General features: G+C 59.3%; 1 protein-coding gene across 3 annotated transcripts; it reads left to right on the plus strand.

Moving 5' to 3' along the window:
• Positions 1 to 779: 779 nt before the first annotated feature.
• COPS8 (COP9 signalosome subunit 8) lies at positions 780 to 10,634 on the plus strand. Of its 3 annotated transcripts, none has more exons than XM_036255059.1 (8): positions 780 to 916; positions 2,179 to 2,249; positions 3,849 to 3,897; positions 4,984 to 5,116; positions 6,568 to 6,675; positions 8,245 to 8,307; positions 9,083 to 9,130; positions 9,653 to 10,634. In XM_036255059.1, the coding sequence occupies exons 1-8, from the start codon at positions 839 to 841 to the stop codon at positions 9,730 to 9,732; spliced, it is 630 nt and encodes a 209-aa protein (XP_036110952.1). In that variant the 5' UTR covers positions 780 to 838; the 3' UTR covers positions 9,733 to 10,634. The 3 variants fall into 3 exon arrangements, with proteins under 3 accessions (XP_036110952.1, XP_036110953.1, XP_036110955.1); XM_036255062.1 differs by lacking the exon at positions 780 to 916 and adding an exon at positions 1,123 to 1,370; XM_036255060.1 differs by lacking the exon at positions 2,179 to 2,249.
• Positions 10,635 to 20,798: the final 10,164 nt, after the last annotated feature.

Here is a 20,798-nt window from a genome sequence, read left to right on the forward strand (position 1 = left end):
GAAAAGTTGAGAGGCACCGCAAAGAAAAGGAAACACTCTGTGTCATGTTTGTGGGCGCCCCCCACCCGGTTTTGGAACGAGGGGTCTCGCACTTCCAAGGTGCTCGGCGCCCAGGGGTGAGGCAGCCCCGCAGCGGGGACACGCCCGGCCTCGGCCCGCGGTCTGAGAGAGCAGCCAGGCCGGTGAGCCCACAGCTGCGGCGAGGCGGGCTTCCCGCACCCGCGCAGCAGGTCGGAGAGGCCTGGGAACTGCCCCCGGGGGCCTGCGAGCCCTGCAAGGGCTGGATTGGGGGGTCCGAGCGGAGAGGACCGAGATCGGCCGGCTTCGAGGGCCTGGCGGCCCTGCGGCTGCGCGGAGAGAGGCCTGGAGGAGGCCGGCGTGCAGGTCTGCAGAGCCCGGCTGCCCAGGCTGCGGGTCCCCACGTGCACGGACGGCGAGCCCTTTGCAGAGATGGGGAGGGCCGACGGGGCGGTGTGGGGGCAGAACCAAAGCTCCCTTACGAACCTCTAAATTTGCACGCCTCCTGGGCCTCAAAGAGGAGACCTCGAGTCGCCCTGACACACGCCCTAAAGCCGCCCTTCGGGGCCGTGGACGCGCGCACGCGGCGCCCCTTCCCACGTGGCCAGCCAGTCCTCCAGAGCACCGAGAGCGCCGGCCAGAGCGGCGGCGCCCCTCGCCGGCCGCGGCGACGTCCTACGACGCGCCGGAACCGACGTTGCGCCTGCGCCTGGGCCCACGCGGCGGCGACGGCGGCGTGTACGTCATTACGGGCGCGACGCCCCCGGGGGACAGCCTGGGGTCTGCTTGTCGGGAAGGTGCGGCGGGACCGGCTGGGAAGATGCCCGTGGCCGTAATGGCAGAAAATGCCTTTAGTTTCAAAAAGTTGTTGGATCAGTGCGAGAACCAGGAGCTGGAGGTAACGACTCGCGTGGCGCTGGGAGAAACGGCGGGGTCTCCTCCGGGCCCGGGCGGCGCCGGTCTCCAGGGTAACCGGGCCTGGGGCCTGCGGCCGGGGGCGGGGCTGGGGGCGGGCGCGGGGAGCCGGGCCGCCGCCTGCGCCTAGGCGGGCCGGGTGGCCCGGGCTCGCTGCGGCTTCTCGGGGTCCGTTTCACCTCGAGAGCCCGCAGATGCTGCGCGGCTTGCTCACACCCTGGACCCCGCCGTCGTGTTCGACCTCACATCTCGTCCCCGGTCGTGGGGCGGCGGGGCCGCGTCGTCAGTAGGGGGAGAGCTACGTCATGCAGCTGTTAGGGTTCAGATTCTTCCTTACAAAGGCGTGTAAGAACCACGAGTAAACACGTTAGCCCGAAACAGCAGCTGGCTAACAGACACGTGATGGATGTTGTTTAAATAAATTAACGTTGAGTGAGGTGAGACATCTCAGACTCAGCTGTGACGGGTTTTTTTCTCTGTTTATTTTGCATCTACTTAGATATTCAGCACATGTGATATAATGGGCAGAATCGTAATGCTTTAAGGAATCTGTTGGAAGTATTTGTTTCTTATGACAGTAGGATCACTTATCTAAGAATTTGAGGCCTGGGGAAGGATCTTATTTATTTATTTATTTATTTATTTATCTATTTATCTATCTATCTATCTATCTATTTATTTTTTGTCCTCACCCGAGGACATTTTTCCATTTTTTTTGTTCAGATAGAGTGGGAGGGAGAGAGAGAAACATCACCTCGAGTGGCTGCCTCCCGCCCAACCCAACCAGGGCCTGGGACAAACTGCAACTGAGGTACATGCCCTTATTGGGAACCGAACCCGGGTCTTTCTGGACCGCAGGCCAAGCTCTAACCGCTGAGACAAACCGGCCAGGGCGGAAGGATCCCATTTAAAAATTCATGTTCCACTTAGCTGGGGTGGCTCAGTGGACTGAGTTGGTCCCATGGACTGAGAGGGCCCAGTTTGATTCTCAGTCAGGACACATGTCCAGGTTTCTGGCTCCATCTCTAGTACGGGGCATGCAGGAGGCAGCCGATCAATGTCTCTCTCCCTTCTTCTCTCTAAAAAATCAATGCAAACATATTTTAAAAAATAAATATTCACATTCCTATAGAGACACGGACCCAGAAGGGAGATAAGTCACTGCTGATGACAGATTTAAGCTTAATGCTCTGTGTTTTAATATAAGTGTAAATGAGGTCATTCTCTTTCTTTTTGGCCTTCTAGGCTCCTGGAGGAATTGCTACACCCCCAGTGTACGGTCAGCTTTTAGCTTTATATCTGCTCCATAATGACATGTAAGTACTTTCCAACTCGATCTGAGAGCAGCAGTTTCGAGATTACACAGAAAGTAATTCATACACCGAAACGGCGTCACTGAAACGGGCGCAAGGAGCTAGACCTTTTATTATAGTACTTCCTACATCTATGTTCAACATTGTAAATGTTGCTTAGGCTGACTTACTTTAAAATACACTTGTTTTACATATACCTTCTAGAAAGTACTCCAATTTGTTATGAGAAACTACAGTGTCCGTTTCAAATTTCTTTGACTCTATTGACCTTTTCATTTTTGTCTTTCTATGAAACTTTTCATAACCTTCATTTACTTAACGTTTGATCAATAGATCAAGAGAAATTGAAAGGGAAGATAGAGAAAACTAAGAGGAATTTATTCCCCACATGCGTGTGAAATTGAAAATTTTTTGCTTGTTAATTATTTTTAATTCATGTTCACTGAATTAAAGTCAGAACATAACTGCAAAGGAATAGGAAGGACTCATAGTTCTACAACCCATCGGTGATGATTTCTGTGACTTTTTGTTCTAAATTCTTCTAAACTTATTTTCATATCTTTTAAAATCCTAAACCTCCCTGGCCAGTTTGGCGCAGCGGTTGGAGCGGCGGCCCGTGGACCGGAGAGTCCCGGCTTTGGTTTTCCCGAAGGGCACGTATCTTGGTTGCAGTTTGTCCCCAGCCCCGGTTGGGGTCGTGCGGGTGGCGACCAGTCGATGTGTCTCTCTCACATCGATGTTTCTCTCTCTCTTGCCCCTCTTCTGTCTGAAGATAAATCTCTGGTGAGGATAAAAAAAAAAACCTAACCCAAATTTTTATTACACGTATATTATACACATTATTTGGGTTGCTTGTTTGTTTGTAATCCTGTCATCCTATGTTTGTTGTAGTCCAGGCTTCTAGACCCTTAAAACCGCCCACCGGTGGGGGGCGGGTCGATACAGAGAAAAGCGTGTGTGCTCTGTATTGTCCGGGGATGCCAGGGCCTTGAAAGCTATACATTTGTTTATTTTTATAGATAAATAAATTATTTGGTCAATTCTATTTAAATCTTTGTGTTTTTAGTGTACTATTCCCTTATTTAAGTTCTGGATCATTAATAAAAAATGTACTATAAATGACAAAATGTTACTTTGGTAAAAATATTTCGTCTTTTAATCTGGAAAATTATTACTTCCCTTGGACAAATTCATATAAAACTAAATTTCACTGTATATTATGTCGAGTTTTTTTGTTTTTTTATTCCTCACCTGAGGATATTTTCCCACTCATTATCAGATATAGTGGGAGGGAGGGGGAGAGAGAGAGAGAGAGAGACAGAGAAACATTGATATGAGAGAGACACATAGACTGTTGCCTCCGCATGACCCAGCCAGAGCTGGGGACGAACTGCAACTGAGGCGTGTGCCCCTTCCCGGCACCGAACCCACAGCTCATTGGTCTGCGGGCCGATGCTCTATGCTCTAACTGCTGAGCCAAACTGGCCAGAGCAAGTATTTTAAAGTATACTTCTGTATGTTTATATTAGGACCTAGAATTTTAAACATTTACTGAGATGATTTTTAAAAATTGTGTATTTTTTCTTGGGGGCTGCAAATTAGGAATAATGCAAGATATCTTTGGAAAAGAATACCACCTGCTATAAAGTCTGTAAGTATTCTCTCTGTCTTACTACTTGAACGTGGCAGTGACGTTCATTTAAATGGCCACCTCACGTTTGTTTTCTGTCCCCTGTGGTTCACATGAATTGTTATTAAAGTTAGTAATAGACCTTCAGATTCTTCTAATCAGAAGTTTTAGTTTCCCTTGGATGTTACAGGAATCTGTGCGCAGCTCTTAGCGATCAGATTTCTCGAGGGATTTCATGTGAGTGTCACTGAGTGCACAGCTTCCTGTTGATACTGCTCTGAACCTGGTCGCGTTTGCGACAATATCCTAGAAATGATGATTACTTGCGGAATTAAGATTATTTTTGCTAATTAACATTTTAGGTTTCTTATCTTGAGTAGAAAATTAGATGGAAGAACCTCTTAAAAGTTTTTTCCGAAGTGGAATGAAGTAAATTTTACTTTCAAGCAGTTCACTGTATCTGGCATAAATATGAAGTGAATTTTTTAAACATTCACAGAACATTACCAAGAATTCACCCAAACTCTTGTTCATTGTTGCTATTCAGCACCAGATCAAATTAGTATTTTTACACTCTCTCCTTTCCAGGTCATTCTGTTAATGGTCCTCCAGCTTCATGGGCTTAAATAAAGAACAACCATAAATTATGTGCGTGGGGTCGATGACATTAGTGGGAGCTTCACCTTCAGAGAGGCTGCAGTGTGTGACACTTAGATTAGGAGCCTGTGTCGTCAGCCATTTTGCTGTGCTCTGGTCCTAAAAATATATGTGTATTTTTACGTACATGTCAATAGTACACATTTTGTGTGTTTTATATATATGTATCAAATATAAATACATCTTTTAAAAACAAAGTTTAACATATTCTCAGACTTAATTCTGAAATATTTTTGGACTGCATTCTTATGCCTTAATTTGCTTTTAAAGTAAAAATGTATATCAAACATAGACTACTTTTCATAGCATTTAAAAACCTTTTTTATACTATTGAGCTTAAAAGTAATCACACTTCTTAAAATAAATGTTATTAAATTATGTTTTAAGGTACAGTTATTGATGAATCTACACAGTGAGTATCTTCAAAGGCAATAATAATATTTATTGCAGGCGAATTCTGAACTTGGGGGAATTTGGTCAGTAGGACAGAGAATCTGGCAGAGAGATTTCCCTGGAATCTACACAACCATCGGCGCTCACCAGTGGTCTGAGACGGTCCAGCCGATCATGGAGGCGCTCAGAGGTAGTGTTCTTTGTGGTGAAGAGTTGCACCAGACCTGCCCTGTTCCCCGGGTGCTGCAGGGTTGAAGGCAGGCGTGCAGGCGTTAGAAAGCTGTGTTCTGCTGAGTGAATGGGCAGTGTTCAGGATTCTTTCTTAGATTTGTTACAATCCTGTCGCTTCTTTTTCTTTTGCTGGTGATAACATCAAGTTCAGAGCTGTCTTTTCATTGGATTCTAGGGTGAAGTTGCTCTTGTCAGGTTTTTGCTACTAAAATGAAATCTTGTAATACTCTGATAAGTTCAAGCTGGGGGTTCAGATTTGTTTTGTTTGTTAATCCAGTATAGATGCTTAAAGGTGATAAGTCTGGTGAGACAATAAAACTCATCCTTGCCTCCATCTGTCCATTCTCCTACCCCGGCACTTGCTTCCAGTCTTCCTGGGTCACTCTTACACATCTGTGCAGTGGTTCCCTGGTGTGTGTTCTCATTGTTGCCTGTCTGTGGTTAGTTCCTGCCTTCCCGTCCGCCTCTGCTCGGGAGGAGTTGGCCAGCAGGGTTGTTGACTAAGTGTCATCGCTGTGGTGAGGGACAGCAGCTTCATGGGAGGGCAGAGGTGAAGATGGCCCTCAGGGTGTACGCTGCTCTCGGGAACGTGAGGCAGGACGATGGAGTGACCAGCCCGGAGGCTCGGGCCGTGAGGAGGAGGAAGTGGCGGGAGGCAGGACCGCTCAGGCCTCCTGACTCACCCCGTGAGAGCACAGTGATGTGGGCGCCACGGGACGTGCACAGACAGACCGGGGACAGTGGGGAGCAGAGGGAAGGGCGTGCAGGCCACACGGTCAGGTACACCCTGCGGGGAGGAGAGGGTGGGCTTGCTGGGAGCCGGGCTGGTGGGGAGCAGAAGGTGGAGCGGAAGCGGGTGGAGCTGTGAGGCCATGTCCCGGGAACGGAGAGGATTCTCAATGCGTCGTGGGGGCTCCTTTATCCCTTCCACCTGCCTGTCAGCTGTGGGAAGCGGAGTCAGAGCATTTCCTACGCATGTGGCAGCCAGGCGGAGAGCTGGGACGTGCCCGGAAGCCCTGGGCAGGGAGACCAGCCAGTGGGCTTCACTCCCTCTCACTCGCCTGCCTGGCCTGTCGCGTTGCTGCGTGATTGGAGGTGGAGGTGTGGGCCTGGGGTCCCACGCGCGCCCTCTCGGGAGGTCGTATGTAAATGAAACTTCCCCAGGGTTTCAGTATTGGGTGCATTGACCTTTCTCTGACCCTGAGGTTCTCTGTCCAAGGACATGTCAGAAACGTCCATGCTCGTGCTGCAGTAGGTGAGCTGCCCTCGCCTGCTGGGCGCTCGTCTGTCCGTGAGAACAGAAGTCTGGGCTGACCTAGGCCTGCCCACAACGTTCGGACAAGCACATTTATTTGATTTAGTTGTGCCCCGTCCAAGCATCCGCTCTCCGGTCACTCCCTGTACCCACAGAGGCAACGAGGAGACGAGCCTTCGCGCTGGTGTCGCAGGCGTACACCTCGATCGTCGCCGACGACTTCGCAGCGTTTGTCGGGCTCCCTGTGGAAGAGGCTGTGAAAGGTGTGGCTGGCCGCTTGCTGCTCCCAAGGAGAAGGGGATGTGCTTCAGAGAGGGGACCCGGAGCGCACTGCCCAGCACCCCAGGGCCGGGCGCGCTGTGTGGGTTCCCGCGTGGTCGGTCACAGTGCCACCCAATTAGGCAAAGAGAATAGTGACTTCAGTGCTCACTTCGCTCTGGGTGGTAAAGGCAGACTCACCCCAGCATCCCTCTCCCGCCCACCTGTTCCCACGGAGTCGCCCCCCGACCCTGTGCCCGGAGCCTGACCCACTCCTGCCCGCTGGCCCGTGGGCGTGCTCGGCAGTCCCCTCCTCTGGCCGGACTGCGGTGGCGCGTGGGCTGTGCGGTGCTGTTTTGCCGTGATCGGCATTTTTACTTTCCAGCCGAACGGGCTCAAGCCACACCTTACTCGTGAGTCCCCAGGGCCTAGCTCAGCGCTAGGCACCGGGGAGCAGGTTAGTGGAAGTTCTCAGCGTAAAGCATGTGTTTACTTACTCGACTTCTCTCGAAAGGGATCCATAATTTGCTCTCTAATAAAGACTGTACCCAGGGTCCATCCTGGGTGGAAGTGTGGTCCCACCCCCGCTGCTGGCTGTGACCTAGGACAAGTCGCTGGAATTCCCCCCGCCCTGCCCACCTCTGTTGAGCTGTGGCCGTGTCCTGCTTCAGAGAGCGCTGTGAGGGTGCGCGGGGCGGCCAGAGCACCAGTGCACCTGCGGGCGGTGTGCGCGTCGGCTGCCCCGGCGTCCCCTCACCGTCGCGCTCACTGACCCGGCTCCACACTGCGTGAGTCTTCCTTGGCTGTTTTTTTTATCCTCACCTGAGGACATTTTTGCATTTATCTTCAGATAGAGCCGGAGGGAGAGGGAGGAAGAGAGAGAAAAATATCGAGTGGCTGCCACCCACACGACCCCAACCGGGGTCGGGGACAAACCACGACCGAGGTACGTGCCCTTAGTGGGAACCGAACCCAGGACTCTCTGGTTTGCGGGCTGACGCTCTAACCGCTGAGCAAACTGGCCAGGGCCCTCATGTCTGTTTTTTTGTGTTTTTTTTTTATTCTCACCCGAGGACATTTTTTTATTTTTTTGTTCAGATAGAGTGGGAGGGAGAGAGAGGGGGAGAGAGAGAGAGAAATATTGATGTGAAAGGGACACATCGAGTGGCTGCCACCCGCACGACCAACCAGGGCCGGGGACAAACTGCAACCGAGGTATGTGCCCTTAGCGGGAACCGAACCCGGGTCTCTCTGGTCCGCAGGCCGACGCTCTAACCGCTGAGCCAAACCGGCCAGGGCTCATGTCTGTTTTTAATAACGTGGATCGTGTTAATAGCCTAATGCGTGCTGTACGGAAGGCCCGTCGTCTCTAGTCGTTACACCAGCTGATACCGTGAAGCGGAGATTTGCTGTGTTTCATGATGTTTCAGATTCAGTTTGCGTGAGGTCGCTGTCTCTAGTGTGTCTTCTAAAACTGCACATGACAGGTCTCCCGAAAGAGTGATGCCGTTGACGGTAAATGACAATGGGGTTTTTTGATTATTTCTTCATTTTTGTGTTAAATGCATTTTTAGGTATACTAGAGCAAGGATGGCAAGCTGACTCCACCACGAGAATGGTGATGCCCAAAAAGCCAGGTAGGTGGCGCTCTCCGCCCGTGCACGCAGCCCGAGCTCCTGTGGCCACATTAGCTTCAGATCTGACGCAAAACTACTGTACTGACGGTGAAAGCAACTCCCATGTTAGACAGAGTGATGGACACGGCTGAAAGGGGCCTGAAGGTCACCTAGTTTCACCTCATCCAACGTGTGTTTCTCCTGTCAGCTACTTTAGCAGGGTTTTGTCATTCCTGTTACAGTTTAATTTTTACTAAACACGAACCTGCCGTTCTCTTTGTGGAGCTCTTTCTGTGTTCATCCCTAAGTCTAAACTGTTGCCTTCAGAAGTTTTTAATACTCAGATTTTCCTTTTCCCTCTTTACTGTAGACACGTAAACTCTTCTAAACCAGACTTCAGTGTCTCCCACCCTCACAGAATTGAGTGACCTGGGCTTCCTGTCAAGGGGCTTCACCCCGGTGGGCTGGCCGTGTGGCCCGGCTGCGCTCCCCGCCCCGCCGCCTCCCTCTGCCCAGGCGGACAGTCCTGCCGCTGCCCAGGCGGCCCCTTCCTGCCGGGGTTGAGCCCGGCTTCTGCCCGGTAGCGCTTCCATCTGCCCAGCACGCCCCCGGTGCCGGGGCCTTGCCCTCCACAGGGTTGTGCTGCGCAGATCCGTGCCCTGTGGGGTGAGGGCACGGAAGGCTAGTCCCGTGCGGCACGGTCTCCTCGGTCTCCTCTGTCCAGAAGTGCGCCATCGCGTTAGGATGGGAGTTGTTGGTGACAACTCTAATCGGACTTTAAATTTTGCTTATGTAGTTGCAGGGGCCCTGGACGCTTCCTTTAACAGGTTTATTCCTTTATCAGGTATGTATTTTCACGTGCTCATTTAATATGTTTCATTGTTTTTAATTTGCCTGTGGTTTATGTCTCATTTTGTTCTAATCTCGGAGATTAAATTCTTTGGTACTCACAGTAACACACCTGGTGGCAGAGTCAGCGTGTGGGGGCCCCTCCGCAGCTCACCCTGAGCACTGCACCCTGGGCCCCGCCGTGGCGCCTCCTGAGTGGCGGGTGGGGAGCCGTGATCGGGTCTCAGCAGCATCCCAGGCTGGCATGTGCCACCTGGAGAGCCGGCCTTGGCAGTGGGTTCTGTGTGCTTTTGTCCGGCAGTGTGATGCCCGCCTAGCGCAGGGCCCATCCCTGGAGGGCACTCGGTGGTCTGTCCACAGAGGCCCACGCCACACAGTCCTGCAGCTTCCGGGCTTGTTTTCCAAAAGTGGCAAAATCAGGGCACATCTGGGAGAGTTCTTCCTGTCAGATTGAAGAGCCTGGCGGGGGGCGGCGCCGGGGCCGTGCTCACTGCGCACTCCCTCCCTCTGCACACAGAGCCCGCCCCGGTGCCGCCGATCCCCAACGAGCAGCAGCTGGCCAGGCTCACCGACTACGTGGCGTTCCTGGAGAACTGAGGCGCGTCCGGTGCACGCTCCTCCGCGGTCCTGTGTCCCGACGGATGCATACTGTGTTCTCGTTGTGTTGGGTGCATTCCGTACTGAGTGTGTGATAAAATGCAGATGTAATATAAAGCGTATTATATGTATTTGTCCCTAAGCACCATGCTGACTAGTGTTGGGACGAGCTCACCTGGTGGCTGACCGTCCGGGGGGAGCCGTGAGGGTGACGGTCAGTGTGTCTCGGGGCTGGGAGGACACCTCCCGGCCTCGTGCCCTCCGTGCTCTGCTGCGGCTGCCCCCGCCCTGCGCCCCTCCCCCTCGCACCCTCGGTCCTGGTAGGGACTCAGCTGAGGTTTGAGGGGGGCTGTCCTCGGAGGCCGTGCTGAGCCGGGTGATCCTGACGCACCCTCTGGAGAATACGCTCTTCCCTCCCCGTCCGAGTCCCTGGCACAGGACCCTGAGCTCCGGTGAGGGGCTGACGCTGTCCTTGGCAAACCAGACTGTTGCCTAGATTCTTCTCGTGTGCGTGTGCACGTTCAGAGCCGTGTCACGTGCTGTTCCTTCGGAGGAGGGATGCAGGAAGGCCTGTGCGGAAGACGCTGCTGAGACAAGGGACACTGTGCCGTGCCGCGGCCCGCTGGGCCGGGTTCATCCCCTTCGTCTGCCTCCTGGAGACCGCCGAGCAGGCCTTCGGTCCCCGCGCGACAGCTCTGAGTATTGAAGCTGTTTATCGTATCTTCAGGCTGAGACACCCGAGTTCATTTATTTCGCATTTGTTCAATAAATACTTTGTTGAATTCTTCACCTGTTTCATCTAAGGCAGTTTCTAGGAACTCAACTGTCCTGGTTTTTCTGCTGACATTGTAGTTTGTTGCTCTGTTAAAATATGAGTTTCTTAATTAAACAGAAGTGACCCATATGGTAGTGATGACGTGACTTGTTTCTTCGCTCGTGCTGAGAGATCTGCATGGAATTTCCGCTCTGCACCTGAGGTTGTGGGAACAGGCTTCATTCTCGAGTTTCTCCAGGTCAAACCAACAGCCACAGCAGATTAGGGGCCCGTGGTCACCGCCCCGTAAAATCCAGGCGCCAGAGCTGCTGCAGAGTGTCCGGCACGGCTGCAGTCACCTGTCCTCTGACGTGCGCCGTAGAGGGGTGTCTGCGGGGAGGGGCTTGTCGGCTCGAAGGGCGATGGGGCGACGTTCGCCCTCCGTGTGGGACTGACTGCCGCCTGGCGATGGTCGCGCGTCTGGGGCAGACGCGAGTGAAGGCAGGGGAGGTGGCTTTGAGGGCAAACGAGAGCCGTGGTGGCCGGACCTGCGCCGTCCACCAGACACCTGTCCCAGGGCGAGAGCTTCTAGGAGCCACGATAAAATGAAGGAAACATGGAATTAACTAACTAACTTCATTCAGCCCAGAATGTTGTCTGTTCAGCATCGATACCGAAGAAGACGCAGACGGTTCACATTCTTCCTTCAGGGCCAGTCCTCGCAGCCCACGTGGATCTTGCTGGAGCGCCGCTCCGTTCGGGCAGCCACGCGGGACGGGCGTGTGGCCCGGGCTGGTCGGCTTGGGGAGGAGGCCGGTCAGGGTGCTTTCCTGGTCCCCTCCCCCACCTCGTCGGCACTTTTTGTTGCCCAAGCTGGTGGAGGGCGCTCCAGCCAACAGCAGGCCCTCTGCCCCGTCTGCCCACAGCGACGGCAGTAGGGGCGGAGGTGCCCGACCTTCAGTGTGTCGGGGGCTTTGAAAACCAGCTGCAATTAAACTGCGTTGGCAAGCGGGGGGGGCACTGCTCCCCCAGAGCAGGTGCCGCTGGGGTGGTGTCCTCGTTGGCAAGGGTCGGCCTGGGTTTCCTGGCTGGGGCCCTGGCAGCCTGCGCTGGGGGTGGGGGTGGGGGTGGGGGACTGGTGGAGGGGACAGCCTTGGGCGACAGGGCCATGACCTTCCTCTGCCCTGCTCCCCCGTGAAGGGAGCTCGGGACGCAGTGGGGAAGGCAGCGAGACGTTACCTAAGGCCCGAGACAAGCGGAAACCCTCGTTTAAACGGTGGATGTTTTCCTGGGTCGGTGGTGACGGGGAGGCCGAGATTTCTCCAGACATCTTTCCAAGTAGGGGGTGGACGTGAGTGACCGTGCTGCCTGTGCCCACCTGAGGGGCACACATCCTGGACAGGACCCCTGGTTTCCTGCGGGGGAGGGAGGGGGAGAAGAGCCAGGCCGTGCTCCACTTGGGAGTCACATGGCGAGGGAACAGCCAGGAGCCAGGACTGACTGAATAACGATCTCGTGATCCGTGAGCCGGCGCCCGGCCTCTGCGGAGAGCAACTCGGGACAGCTGGCACAGCGCCCACGCGTGTAGTCCAGAGTGGTCAGCGCCCGTCTGCAGGCGTCTGGCGTCCCTCAGTCACAGGCTGAGAAGGCGAGGGTGTCGGTGGGGCTGGCGGCGAGGGACGTTAGAGGAGAGGGGTCCAAGAAACCCCCGCTCCATCTGGAGGCCAGCCCCTCGGGTGCCTCCCCTGAGCTCGGTCCCGCAGGCTGCACAGGGCTGGGCCGTTCCCCACAGCGGGGGCGGCTGCGTCCTCAGCCACGGGTCTGCCCGGGGCACAGACACGGACGGGTTTCAGATGAGCAGGCTTCGGCTGCCAACACGGTCCCGTGTGGCCGGGCTCAGTGCTCTGGATGCTGTGCCTGTCATCCATGGGCCACAGCCGCTGCTGCAGAGGGGCGTCCGCAGGGCCGTGCTTCCTGCCCACGTCCCTTCCTGCGGGGACAGAGGGCGCCGGCACGGGCTGAGTGCAGGCTCTGAGACCCTCTGGAGTCACCAAAGCCAACATCCCAGCCAGAGCAGGGCATCTGTGCGCCGCTGCCCACCCCCCCCTTCCCGTCTTCTCTGCCCACGTGGTGCTTTGGGCCCTGCCTGCCCCTCCGTCTGGCAGCAGCAGGCCGCACACCACCTGACACCCGCCTACAGAGAGGTAGGTGCACAGGCTGCAGAAAGCGCTGCAGACCACGGAAGGTCAGGACGGATCAGATAACAGACCCCTGGAGCCTTCACTCGGGTCCAGACCACAGCGTGCGCGCGACCCTCGGAGATCTCCTGTCCACGTGGGCCGTCAGCGTCATTGTGTACGGAAGTAATCGAGGTGGGGAAAGACGGGGAACAAGAATATTCATCACCTCGTTACCCGGAGAATCGAAACGGCACCGGACGGGAAGCTAACGTATCGCCCAGCAGTGGCTGAGACAGGCCCCGTCCCGCGGTGTGCTGGGCGGGCCGAGGCGCAGGCTCTGTGGAGACTGAGCAGGGACTGAAGTCAGCAGGGGGGTCTCGGTTCCAGAGGAGATGGGGCCTCGGCTGCAGGTCTGCTGGGGGGAGGCCCCCGTCACGCAGATGGCTGCGTCTGAGGAGTCGGCGTCCGGGGGTCTCCGGGCCTCAGCTCTCACGCACGACCACGTCAGACCTGGAAACCACTGTTCAGCGTCCTGTCCTTTTCCAACAGGGCGCAGGAGGGTTTCAGTGTCTCAGTCCCCAACAGCTTCTAACGGCCGCGGCCGGGTTTTACTCCCACTCCAGTCCTCAGGGTTGGGGACAGTCTAGGCGGGTGGCTCTCGGGTCCTTTCCCGCCAGGCCCCGCCTGCGGGCCCCCACCCGCCCGCCTCTGAGAGGCGCCCAGCTCTCTGGCTGAGCTCATGCCTGGGTGTTTGAGACGCAGCCTGAACTGCTGAGAAGCACGTTTAGCAAAGAAGCCTGGAGCTTTGGACACTGAAGAGAAGACTCACTTTAGCTTCAGGGGCCGAGCAGACAGGCCGGACCTCAGGCTCCTGCGAGCCCTCACCCGGGGCCTGGCCTCCGCGTGGCCGTCCGCATGCGCGCTGTCCTCCCCGGTGGGCGGCCGTGTTGCTGCCGCCCCCACCCTGGCCGCAGCAGGGGCGGGTCCACCCGTCTGCCCTGCCCTGGTGCCCGGCACAGCGGAGACCAGTGCACACTGACCCTTCCGGCCGAGGGCTCAAGGGTGACGGCAGGAGCGCGGGGCCCGGGCAGGGCCCACAGGGGCGTCCGGGCCTGTCATGGGATCTGGAGAGGCCCCTGCACCCTGTTCATGTCACGGGGCTCAGAGGTTCGGTATACCCACCCCGTGGGGTGCTGTGCCCCTCTGCTCACCCCGGGGGAGCCCCCGGCTGTGCTCACGTGGTCCGGTGTCGCTCAAAGCATCGTTGTTTTGCTGTGACACTTTCCACGGGGTGGGGGGGACCACATGTGGGGAGAAGGCCGTCTCCTGCTGACGGGCCGGCAGTGCTGCGACTCGAGCCCCCCTCCACCCCGGCTGCCGGCTGTCACCCGCCCCTGAGGTTGCAGCCTGCCCTCAGGGTTGTCCCCAGCCCTCGGGACCGGGGTGACGGCTCTGCAGGGCTCACACGGAGCCCCACGTGCACAAGTGGTCCAGCCCCTTGTCAGGCGCGTCCTCAGACCGACGAAAGGTGGAGGCCTGGGTGTCTCTGGGCCCGAGTTCACGGCGGGGGGGATGCTCAGTGAGGACACGGGCTTTCAGAGCGTCACCAAGGGCTGAGTGACAGCCATCCCCACCCCCGCTCAGCCTGGCACCGTCTGAGCCGGAGCAGCCTCCAGAGCAGAGGGGCCTGTGGGGAGTCAGGATGCGGAGGGGACCTTGTTCTGTGGGGACGGAGTCACGGGCCCCTGTCCCTGTCCCCAGTCTCCCCTGTTTAGGGACCTTGGCTAGAACAGCCTTCACGTGACCCGCCCACGGCAGGACAGGCTGTCCTGTTCCCCCACCATCCCTTCCCGGGACCCTTCGCCCCATCCCTCAGGGAACCAGACCCCGTGCCAGTGAGAACAGTGACCGGCAGGACCCCAGCACTCTCCTGACCGAGGTCCACCGCGGTCTCCTCCCTGCTGGGGAGCAGCAGCCTCCTGGAGAGAAACCCACTCAGTCCGCAGGTCCTGTGACGACGGGACTGTGTTCCCCGCTGCGGGGGCCGCGGTTCAGACTGCGCCACTGCACCGAGTCTGCGCCCAGCCCGGGCTGGACAGAGGTCAGGAGGGGGTGCGAGCCCGTCTGCTTCCTGACCTGGTCCTCAGGGCGGACCTTCCACACTGTCAGCGCCAGTGCCAGGCTGCGGGCACAGCCCTCCACCCGAGACCCCAGACCCGAGGGCCATCTGCGGGCACAGCCCTCCCCCCGAGACCCCAGACCCGAGGGCCGTCTGCGGGCTCAGTCCTCCCCCCGGGACCCCAGACCCGAGGGCCGTCTGCGGGCTCAGCCCTCCCCCCGGGACCCCAGACCCGAGGGCCGTCTGCGGGCTCAGCCCTCCCCCCGGGACCCCAGACCCGAGGGCCATCTGCGGGCACAGCCCTCCCCCCGAGACCCCAGACCCGAGGGCCGTCTGTGGGGCACAGCCCTCCCCCCGAGACCCCAGACCCGAGGGCCGTCTGCGGGGCACAGCCCTCCCCCCGAGACCCCAGACCCGAGGGCCGTCTGCGGGGCACAGCCCTCCCCCCGGGACCCCAGACCCGAGGGCTGTCTGCGGGCACAGCCCTCCCCCCGAGACCCCAGACCCGAGGGCCGTCTGCGGGGCACAGTCATCTGCAGCGCCCTGTGCCCTGGGCATTGCCAGAGGCAGGCGGGCAGTGGGGTTGTGTCCACGGCATTGTCCATCGTGAATGGGAAACCTGTTTTCCCCCGCTGGAAGTGTGACCAGAAGCCACCACTGTGGCCCACATTCCGGGTCGCTCGTGTGTCAGATGAGTACACTAATGTGGACGCACACACACGCGGGGCCCTGTGCACACACCTAAAGCCACGCAGGGCCGCCAGCAGGAATCGTCTGCCCGCTCCCGTGTCTCCACTGTCCCCTGCGCAGGGGCCCTCTGCCCGTCCCCGCACTCTGCTGTCCCCACCAAGCACAGCCCGCTGGGCACCCTCCCGGGGATGCCCTCGGGGAAGGCCGGGTGCACCCAGCCCACCCGACCCCCGGCCCCAGCTTCACTTTTCGGGCTGAAAAGGTTCCTGCGTGGACCTGGGCTTTGTCTCGGGGACCACACGGGGCCCGCAGGGTCTGGGAAGGTCACGGACGTGTGTGTGATGGGACCAGGGCGTGTGACTTCCCTCCGAGTCTCAGGGGAACAGGTGGAGAACCTGACCCAGGCCAGCCCCTGGGCCGGGGTTACCCTCAGCCGCACCCCAGCCCGTTCTCTCCACTGGGGCCTCTGGGTTCCCTGCGCCCCCCACCCCGGGTCAGGCCTGACTCTGGTCTTCTGAAGCTCTCTGGTGTGAAATCGGAGCCCGGGGTCCCCCGTGGATCCCCTTTCTTCTCCTCCCCTCTGCACACACATCTGCACACTCCACCCCCTTGAAACCTTGATTTCTGTTTCGCCTCCCCGCCCCTCCATCCGTCTCTCTGTCTCGTTTCCTTTGGGATTGAAACCGAAGGCTGTGAACCGAGTCCGGAGCAGAGCCGGGATAGGGGTGCCTCCTCCTGCCGCCCGGCGCCCTGCGTGCCCGCACAGCGTCGCCGTCCGTGACCGAGCGTCCCCTCTGCCTGGGTCACCTCTGAGCCCCAGGCCCGTCCCCGTCCGTGACCGAGCGTCCCCTCTGCCTGGGTCACCTCTGAGCCCCAGGCCCGTCCCCGTCAGTGACCGAGCGTCCCCTCTGCCTGGGTCACCTCTGAGCCCCCAGGCCCGTCCCCGTCAGTGACCGAGCGTCCCCTCTGCCTGGGTCACCTCTGAGCCCCCAGGCCCGTCCCCGTCAGTGACCGAGCTGTCCCTCTGCCTGGGTCACCTCTGAGCCCCCAGGCCCGTCCCCGTCAGTGACCGAGCGTCCCCTCTGCCTGGGTCACCTCTGAGCCCCCAGGCCCGTCCCCGTCAGTGACCGAGCTGTCCCCTCTGCCTGGGTCACCTCTGAGCCCCAGGCCCGTCCCCGTCAGTGACCGAGCGTCCCCTCTGCCTGGGTCACCTCTGAGCCCCAGGCCCGTCCCCGTCAGTGACCGAGCTGTCCCCTCTGCCTGGGTCACCTCTGAGCCCCAGGCCCGTCCCCGTCCGTGACCGAGCGTCCCTCTGCCTGGGTCACCTCTGAGCCCCCAGGCCCGTCCCCGTCCGTGACCGAGCGTCCCCTCTGCCTGGGTCACCTCTGAGCCCCAGGCCCGTCCCCGTCCGTGACCGAGCGTCCCCTCTGCCTGGGTCACCTCTGAGCCCCAGGCCCGTCCCCGTCCGTGACCGAGCTGTCCCCTCTGCCTGGGTCACCTCTGAGCCCCCAGGCCCATCCCCGTCAGTGACCGAGCTGTCCCCTCTGCCTGGGTCACCTCTGAGCCCCCAGGCCCGTCCCCGTCAGTGACCGAGCTGTCCCCTCTGCCTGGGTCACCTCTGAGCCCCCAGGCCCGTCCCCGTCAGTGACCGAGCGTCCCCTCTGCCTGGGTCACCTCTGAGCCCCCAGGCCCGTCCCCGTCAGTGACCGAGCTGTCCCCTCTGCCTGGGTCACCTCTGAGCCCCCAGGCCCGTCCCCGTCAGTGACCGAGCGTCCCCTCTGCCTGGGTCACCTCTGAGCCCCCAGGCCCGTCCCCGTCAGTGACCGAGCGTCCCCTCTGCCTGGGTCACCTCTGAGCCCCCAGGCCCGTCCCCGTCAGTGACCGAGCTGTCCCCTCTGCCTGGGTCACCTCTGAGCCCCCAGGCCCGTCCCCGTCAGTGACCGAGCTGTCCCCTCTGCCTGGGTCACCTCTGAGCCCCCAGGCCCGTCCCCGTCAGTGACCGAGCGTCCCCTCTGCCTGGGTCACCTCTGAGCCCCCAGGCCCGTCCCCGGGCCTCACCGCGCGCTGGGCCCCGCGGGCGTCCGGGAGAAGTGCGGGTGTGGGTGGGCCCCTGCCCGCTGCCCACGGCTCTCCTGGGCGTCTCCCTGGAGCCTTCCCGCAGCGGGCAGCCCAGGCCCCTGGCAGGAGGAGGGAGCCGCCGGGTCCCCGGGCAGCCGGCCCGCGAGAGGACAGCGCACCCGGGACACCCCGTCCCGGATCGAAGCTCCTTGGAAGCAGTTAAACAAACACCCCGCAGCTGAAACAGTCGGCTTTGCCCCTGGCCTCGCCTCGGGGTCACACGGACAGAGACCCCGGGAGACCGCAGGGAGGGACTGTCCCTCGGCCTCTCCTCGGAGGCCTTTCCCGAAGCTGCCGCTCCCTGGGTTCTGGCCCCGCCCTTCAGCGGGACGTGTGGGGGTGGCCCCCGCTGTCCTGGGGCAGAACCTGGGGTCAGATCAGCAGCCAGGAGGGTGGGGGCTGCACCCACATAAGTGCCCGTGCTTCCCAGGTACCTCCAGTTCCTGGTTCTCCCTCCTAGGCACAGGCCGGGGGACCCTGGTTTTCTCTCCGCGCCTTCCCCCTCCAGTCCCGCTGCCCAGGAAAGACCTGGAAGGGGCCGGCTGCTTGGAGCCATGGAAGGGGCCGGCGCGGGACCAGGGCGGGACGCGGTGCTGGGGGGGAGGAGTGCTGAGGCCGTGGTGTGGCTCCCCCGGGCCAGGAGCCGGGACAGATCACTGGGGTGAGCGTCCCTGTGGAGGGTGTGAGTGACTCAGCGGGTGTGAGCATGGGGGGGTGCGCCCCAGGGCCCTGGCGCCCGACCTAGGTCAGCCCAGGAGGCCAGCTGTCAGCCCCCATCCCTGAGGCACCGGTGAAGGTGCCCTGGACGGTGGGAGCAGTCACCCGGGTGACCCGGAGCCCTGGCCGCAGCTGCTCAGCAGGGCATTCCACGGCCGCTTCCGGACTCGCAGAACTTCAGCTATTTGTCCAGAACCTGGCATCGTGTCCCCATTGATAAGGCGACACCCTGAGCCAGCAGCTCTCAGCCAGACGCGGTTCCGTCCCTGAAGTTGTCACAGGAGGTGACGGAGGGCGCAGAGGCTGCCGAGCTCCCACAGTGCCCAGGACAGACCCCCACCAGAATGGCCTGGCTCCGAATGTCAGAGCAATTCGCCTTAGCTGCCGCCCGCGGGACAGTCCTGGCCCCGGGGCCTCCCGCAGGGCCCCTCGTGGGCCTCATCCAGGGCAACTGCAGGTTCAGGGAGACAAACAAGTTGGGGTGGAGGGGGCTGCTGGGCTTGGCTCCGGTTTCAGTCAGCACAGGCTTAGCCCTGTGAGGAGCCTGGGAGACGCGGCCCTGCGTCCTGTTGTCCTTACTAAGCCCCCTCACACTGCCCAGCTTGAGGGGCATCTGCTCCCTGCTGGGACCCTGACTGGCACTACAGCGACCTTCCTGCACAGTGGTGCCCGTGCACAGAGCCCAGGCCTGGGGCTCCAAAGCCTCGGTCCAAGAGCTTCTGTCCAACCTGAGTGTCTCCGACGTGGCGGTGCCGTGTGCACTCCCACAGCCGTGCATGGGGGTCACGGCCGTGCATGGGGGTCACGGGGGTCACAGCCTTGCCACGTTCCTGCCAACACGCGGTGGCGTCTGCTCGTAAGTCACTATCACTTCTGTCCTGGTGCGCAGGCGGTGTCACCTCCCAGTGGTCTTCATCTTCGCGGCTCGAAGGACCGATGAAACTGAGCATCTCGCGTGTTTGCGGATCGTTGGGTGTCATCTATTTTGTAGTCTTTTGCCCGTGTTACTGTTGGATGGGTGCTATTTAACTACCATTGGTGCACGCATGTTTTAGGGATGAGCCTTTGCCGGCAGCCTAACGCAGGGTCTGCTTCCTTCTGCGGGCCGCCCCTCGCCCTCTGTCCTTGGCCTCGGCACCCGTGTCCCGAGGCTCTGGTCATCGCCTTCTCGTGTCCCCACTGCTTCTTGAGAGCAACGTGTCCCTTTCCTTAGATCCCTCTCTCTTTTTTTTTTATCCTCACCCGAGGACATTTTTCCATTTTCTGTACAGATAGAGTGGGAGGGAGAGAGAGGAACAGAGAGAGAGAGAAACATCGACGTGAAGGGACACATCGAGTGGCTGCCACCCGCACGACCAACCAGGGCCGGGGACAAACTGCAACCGAGGTACATGCCCTTAGCGGGAACCGAACCCGAGTCTCTCTGTACCGCAGGTCGAGCTCCAACCGCTGAGCCAAACAGGCCAGGGCTGGATCCCTCTCTTACTTTGCTGAACTTCATCCCCAAGCACTTTCCTGGCCCCAGAAGGACCCGCGGAAGTTGACACGCTTGGCTGCCGGCTGGTCTCTACTTGGCCTTCGGTCTTATCGGGAGTTCAGCGGGGCGCACAATGCTTTGAGGGTGCTGTCTCTTTCTCAACGAAATGGCTCCTCAGATCTCACCGTGAGTGTGTATTTCAAATCTCTTCACGTGAGTTCTTGGCGTTTTTTACGGTTTCTTCTGTCTCTTGAAATACCCGTGTTTTCTCGAGGTCTGGTTTCCCCGATGGGCCGACGGGCCCCCGCCCTCCCACCTGCGGAAACGTGTGTTCAACGCGCTCAGCCTCACAGGAAGTGATGCAGATGACGTCACGTGGAGCTGCAGTTAGGGGAGGCGGCGCGGACCTGGGGGCCTCTTGCTGGACAGTCGGCCACCTGCTGTGCCATGTACAGTGAGCTGGGGACCCGGAGCCCCGCCCCCCAGGGCCAGCTGACAAATGTCAGCAGGGACAGACGTTTCTACTCTGCTCCAGGGCCCCCCACCTCCCTCTGTGGGTTCTCAGGGCGAGGCGAGCCGACGGGCTGCCGCAGGACCGCGATCCAGGCACTGGTCACTGAGCCGCCCCGTCGCAGCCCCTCGGGGAGGGTTAGTGGCAGGACGGGCCCCTCTCCCTTAGTTCTTTGTTTTTTCCCGATACCATTTCTTATTGTAAATCTTCGGGCATTTGGGGTTGGATGGCACCTTTTCCTCATTCCCAGGCATCTGTCGGGTCACTTTGGGGGTTTGCTGGGTGATGGACACGACACTCCCAGGGGCTGGCACGTCAGCCTGAGCGAGGAGCGTCCGGAAGCCCTGTGAGGGGTGTGGGCGGTGGGTGTGGGTGGTGCCAGACGCAGTCAGGGACTGGGGACGAAACGCAGCCGGCGTCTGACCGACACCCAGACCTTGGACTGTTGCTCCGTTTCCTGGTAAAACCTGTAGCCAGTTGGAGGGTCTCCCACGCGAGCT

Source organism: Molossus molossus, unplaced genomic scaffold (assembly GCF_014108415.1).
Source record: "Molossus molossus isolate mMolMol1 unplaced genomic scaffold, mMolMol1.p scaffold_m16_p_11, whole genome shotgun sequence".
NCBI lineage: Eukaryota > Metazoa > Chordata > Mammalia > Chiroptera > Molossidae > Molossus > Molossus molossus.